This window comes from Sus scrofa, chromosome 3 (assembly GCF_054392235.1).
Source record: "Sus scrofa isolate SSC_HxYL_T2T_F1_AM1 chromosome 3, Sscrofa_HxYL_maternal_Yorkshire_Landrace_v2.0, whole genome shotgun sequence".
Lineage (NCBI taxonomy): Eukaryota > Metazoa > Chordata > Mammalia > Artiodactyla > Suidae > Sus > Sus scrofa.
Window position 1 is genome coordinate 132,396,891 of NC_139385.1, and position 6,000 is coordinate 132,402,890.

The 6,000-nt window shown below is 40.0% G+C and overlaps 1 protein-coding gene across 5 annotated transcripts in view; it reads left to right on the top strand.

Annotated features, from left to right (window-relative positions):
* Positions 1–4,337, top strand: part of SMC6 (structural maintenance of chromosomes 6) — a 73,583-nt gene extending 69,246 nt beyond the window's left edge. For 3 of the 5 annotated variants that reach the window (XR_014839790.1, XR_014839787.1, XR_014839788.1), the window contains 2 exons: positions 1,001–1,098; positions 2,389–2,906. Coding sequence is in view for 1 of the 5 variants with exons in the window: in XM_003125342.5 (XP_003125390.1) it covers positions 1,001–1,098; positions 2,389–2,503 (213 nt within the window). In the remaining 4 variants the exon portion in view is untranslated. Of the gene's footprint in view, positions 1–1,000; positions 1,099–2,388 lie in introns of all 5 variants that reach the window. The other 2 variants (XR_014839789.1, XM_003125342.5) reach the window with 1 other exon arrangement.
* The last annotated feature ends 1,663 nt before the right edge of the window (positions 4,338–6,000 follow it).

A 6,000-nucleotide genomic window follows, 5' to 3' on the forward strand; every position in this document is an offset into this window, starting at 1 on the left:
GTCTCAGACGGAACTTGTTTTCCACTCAAAGTCTTTCTTTTCCTGGATTAGTGGCAGATTACCACTCCCAACCCCAAGACCTGTGAAACCAGTGGTCTGTGATTCTTCTTTCCTTGTTACACATTGTCTGCCCTCTGTCTCTTCCTCATCTAAAATCCCCTCTGCTCCTTCCTCTCCTCTTGCTTGTTGTTATTGTTTGCTGTCCACTCCCCCAGGCTTTCATCCTGCTCCCTGGTCGGAAGATCACATTGGTTCACATTGCACACACCATAGAGGGTGCGAAGGAGGACAGAGTTTTTACAGCACCTTAATCATTGAGGGAATACTGGAGAGGCTCAATTTAATAGGTTTGAAGCTAGTCACTTTTGATGCTGTTCTCTTGAGTAACTATTACTGTGCAAGTTTGATTTATTCTGTAACATCTAGTTGTATCTTTTGACTATTTCCTGATTAACTGTTAAATATATTTGAGGCAGGGAACTATATTTAAAAATACTTTGGGAGTTCCCGTCGTGGCGCAGTGGTTAACGAATCCGACTAGGAACCATGAGGTTGCGGGTTCGGTCCCTGCCCTTGCTCAGTGGATTAACGATCTGGTGTTGCCGTGAGCTGTGGTGTAGGTTGCAGACGCGGCTCGGATCCCGCGTTGCTGTGGCTCTGGCGTAGGCCTGTGGCTACAGCTCCGATTCAACCCCTAGCCTGGGAACCTCCATATGCCGCAGGAGCGGCCCAAGAAATAGCAAAAAAAGACAAAAACAAACAAACAAAAAAAAAATACTTTGACTATAGAAATTACCTGGAAGATAATTTGTAATTCAGTTATTTTCCACTAATTATTTTAGGTATTATCCTTCCCTGTTTGAATTGCTTGGCATCATAGATGGGATGGTGGATGATCCCTGGATAAAAATTCAGGGGGTTTGTAATAACCAGCAGAATCTGCTCTCATGAGAGCATGATTGACACGGCAGCCACTCTGACTTGTGCCTCTGTTCCCCAGGATATGGTTAACCGGAGAATTGCCATGGACATGATACTCAAGATGGCAGATTCCCAGCGCTTCAGACAGTTTATCTTGCTTACTCCTCAAAGCATGAGGTAACTTTGTAAAACTCTGCTGTGAATATATACACATATATATGTGTCGGGTATATAAAAGGGGGAAACGCATGTTTTATAATCTTTATCTTTGCTTTTTAGGGCCACACCCACGGCATATGGAGGTTCCCAGGCTAGGGGTCCAATCGGAGCCACAGCTGCCAACCTACACCACGGCTCACAGCAGTGCCAGATGCTTAACCCACTGAGCAAGGTCAGGGATTGAACCCGCAACCTCATGGTTCCTAGTTGGATTCACTTCTGCTGTGCCACGACGGGAACTCCATAATCTTCATTTTTAAAAGTGCAATTGCATAAATGACCAGTAAAAGAAAAATTAGCCCAAAACTAGTTCCAGAGATTTAAGGTACCTTTTCCTTATTAGATGTTTAAAATTTTGTGTGTTCTCCTGTAATAACAGAGGCAAGTTCATTTGAATATGATTACTGACTTGTTAATACTTACGTTTTGAATCTGACTTCTGTGGTTATCATAACCACCCAATGTAATTCTAGTAATTCTACTAGACGAAAGAAACAATTCATGAATTCCCTAGTCTTAACTCTTCCTGGTGACTCACAGGTACCAGTCTTTAAATAAAGAACTCTACCCTGAAGTTAGTCAGCATTTATTGGGTATCTCTAAGGTGTCAGTCAGGCTCTGTGTCACTTGAGGTTGAGATTCTGTCTCTGAAGTGGTCACTTGATCACATGGGAATTTACTGTGGCTGGAAATATCCAAGTGATTCCTTCCTGGCTAGACAAAAAGAATAAGGGTTAGAAATAGTTCATATATAAATCTCTATTATTTTCTTTTTCCTCCAAACTGAAAACCCATGGCATTTAGCAGGAAGGTAATTTTTTTTAATGAAAACAAATTATTTCCTTATTGCAAATTATATTTCTCCTAGAATTCCAGTTATTAGACATATCCCTCTATTAGCAGATCACAGCCATTCAGATTTATATTTTCATGAGATAGTTTTACTTTTTTTGGTCTTTTTAGGGCCACACCTGTGGCATAGGGAAGTTCCCAGGCTAGGGGTCAGATCGGAGTTGCAGCTGCTGGCCTATGCCACAGCCAGAGCAATGGGGGATCCAAGCCACGTCTGCCACAGCTCATGGCAACACCAGATCCTTAATCCACTGAGTGAGGCCAGGGATTGAACCTGTGTCTTCATGGATTCTAGTCAGGTTCGTTACAGCTGAACCATGATGGGAACTCCCAGAAATTTTTTTAATGTGAAAAAATTTCCTTGGAGATTGGAATAATTAATTTTGCTTCCTTTAGTTCACTTCCACCAAGTAAACTGATTAGAATTCTTCGAATGTCTGATCCTGAAAGAGGACAAACTACGTTGCCTTTCCGACCTGTGTCTCAAGAGGAAGAAGAAGACCGGAGTTGATTTGTGACTTCATGTGCCATATCCTCATATAGAAAGATGTGTAAAGGGAAAAACACTCGGGACTATCTGATGAAGTAAACTGAAACCGAAGATATTCTAAAGTAAAAGAAACTCCTATATATATCCAACCATAATGAAACATGTAAATAAGCCTAGAAGATCAACCACAACCAGCAATTTAAAATTACTATTACTTTACTTTGAGAAAATCAATTTCATAGTCCTGGTTTTAAATCTTTTTAAGTTTGTTTGTTTTTTATTTTAACCATCTATTTTATAGATTCTTTTTCAGAAGTTTAAAATTTTGTACATAATGTACATGTACATATCTGTTTAGTTTGGGTTCATTTCTATAGTATTTTGTAAGAATTAAAATAAAAGTTTGAGCACTTGGTTATATTTAGTTTTGCTTTTCCAGAATATGACATTATTCTCATTGCAGGGGTGGGGCAGTGCACATGCGGGCTGGGCATGAGGACCAGCTTACAGTGAATTTGGTGTCTGTTTTGTGCCTATTAATGATGAGGGGTCTACACAGGACTGTAAGAACTTTGGTCAGACTGCACAGATCACCTTGAACCCTGGAGATGAAGCTACAGACTGAGCTGTAGTTTTAGTTACTGTGTTTCATCACATTTAAGATGCTCTCCCTTTATAAGGCACTTTCTCAGAACACTAAAGCACTGCCAGCTCTGCGACAGTGCCTTTCTCTCAGTCCATCGCCCACCCAGCTAAGTGTCACATCCCTGTTGGAACTGGGTTATGACACACTTGTGCACCCTGGCCTGCAGCATGCTGGCCTGCTTTTAAAGTCCCTCAGTTTGCAATCCAAGGCCTCCCAAGCTCTGGCTTAGTTGAGAGAGGGCACTGGCCAGAGGGACTGTGCAGACCAAGCTGAGAAGAAGGGCTGGAAAAATAGCAGCGGAAGCAGTGCCCCCCTGGACCAGAGAAGTAGCTGGGAGCCAAAGGCCCAGCTGCTGATGGTGAGCTTATGTCAGTTATAAGACACATCCTGAGTTAGAGTTAAGAAGTGTGCTTCTTAGAATGATGAAATATAGCCTGTTGCAAGCAGTGGTATTTATGAACTTTTTTTTAAAGAAAGTATGAGTCGAACTCGTGTTTGTATTCTCTATGTTTGATACTAGGAGTAGTGCTAACCTTTTTAAAAAGACATGAATACCCAACAAGAAGAATTGCTATATTGCTAGCAATAAATATTTATGAAATTGAAAAGAAAGTATTTTAAGAAAAAGGCAGTATTTTAAAAGCAGCGGCACTTATAGTTATGGAGAAAAACTGGATTTTGTTTTTGATGAGGGGAAGGAGTCTAATTTAGTCTTAAGTTGAGATCAGTTGGCAGATGTGAAGTCCAAAAACTTGTGCTTTTCTAAATTAAAAATTTACAGAAAGAGGAAATGTGTGCTGAATGTTTTAAACATCCTCCATTTACAATACAAAGTCTGATTTTTTTACATTTATAATTCATTTGTATCAAAACTATTTTAACATACATGTGCTTTTTCATATAAAAAAGAAATAGAGTATACCAAATGCATAAACTTTTATTAGCTAAATAATTTCGGTGTCTGAATTTTTGTGATAGTTTTTGAATGTTGTTCTTTATACAGAATGGGAAATAGAATCCTCAGGTAGCCAAGCATCTCTTGTTGAGCTGAAGATTATTCATTGCTTTGGCCTCAAAAAATTTTGGTTTCAACTATCATAAGTGAAAATATCCTCAATATTCTAATTAATGGTTATATTAATTAGAATACAAAGATTGCTTTTTTGAAATATGTTTAACTTCTAAAATAAAGCTTTAAATTTGTATGCATTTAAGTTCATGCTTTTGTGAATTGGGGAAGATACTGACAAAATTGAGCCTGTTTGTGAATAGTGACTTGAATTCCTCATACACTCTTCCACTCCTGCTTTCTAATCTGGATAGCTTTGCCTGAACTGAGTCCTGCGAAACGAGGAAGAAAAGCTCTTAAATCCTATCTTCTTAGGTCTTTGGAGTGGACATGATTAAAATCATTCTCAAAATGTAATTAGTTTTAGTAAGCCAAAATGTAAATGATACTGTCACTCATACTGATAATCAACACTAAAGATTCAGGCATCGCCTTCTTAAGTACTTTCCACAGTTCCCCTCCTCCCTTACTCTCATCCCCTGGTGCCTTTTTGCATATCTTCAGAATGTCTGGGCTGGGTAAATTATACATACACACATACATGTGGAGAGAGAGAGAGATCAAAATGTCCCCATTTTATTGCTTGGGACTCACAAATTGGATCAGAGTTGTTGCTGACTATGGTGAAAAACAAGTGACCCAGAGTGCCTGATTAAGTTTTCTGAGTACAAGTTAGATGTGGTACAAATGAGTACAAATTATTACATCCTGAGTCACTTTCCTGGTGAGATTTATGACTTGTTTATTCATCTACATAGAGGCCTATATTTTGCCTAACTTAGATTTTCAGAAGAATTAATTTGAAACTTAAGAGTTCCAAAAGTTTAAGCAGTTAGGAGTATTTCATGAACTAAATGCCTATGTTTTTTAACTGGAACATGTTTTGTTCTTTAAGTCAGTTGTTTCTTTGAGTCAGTAAATGAAATTTGCTTAATTATATATAATATTGATACCTGGCCTATTACATTTTGGCTAGGGCTCTGGATAGAATCCATAGGAACTAAAGCGGCGTAAGAATACTCACTAATCATTTTGCTGCCTAGTTTTACTTCAGTTTAAGGATATAAAGAGTAATTCGTTAACATGAGTGAGTTCCTGCCATGTGCTATTGACTTTGTGGGTGTGTGTGTCTTTAGGATGGCACTCACAGCATAGGTAGTTTCCTAGGTTAGGGGTCGAATTGGAACCATAGCCACCGGCCTCCACCACAGCCATAGCAACGCCAGATCTGAGCTGCATCCTTGACCTATGCCGCAGCTTGCAGCAGCAACGGATCCTTTAACCCACTGATACTAGTTGGGTTCTTAACCCCCCGAGCCGTGATAGGAACTCCACTAGTGACTGTTGTAAGCACTGGGAATCCTACTGTAATATGGAATCTGCCCTCATGGACCTTAAAGTCTAGTTAGAGAAACATAGTGCCATATGGTAATTGCTGTGAATACTAAAGCAGAGTAAGGAGTTGGGAGGGGAGTGGCATTTTGGACGAAGTGTTAAGGAAAGACTGCAGAGTAATGGTTAAGCAGAGACCCAGAACGAGTGAGAGAAGAGCTATGGAAAGATGTAGGGTTAACAGTTCAAGGCAGAGGAAATAAGCGCAAAGGCATTAAAGTGAGAATGAACTTCATGCCCAAGAGCTTGGTGAGCCTGTGGGATGAGGTTCAGAGGCAGGCAGAAGCAAGACTGAGGTCTTGGGCAGGTTTTCAGACCAGGTCTGGTAAGCATCTTCAAAGAAGCCCTCCGACCGCTGTGGCTTAGGTTTGGATTAGAGTAGGGCAGACATGGAAAGAGGCAAGCTGGAGG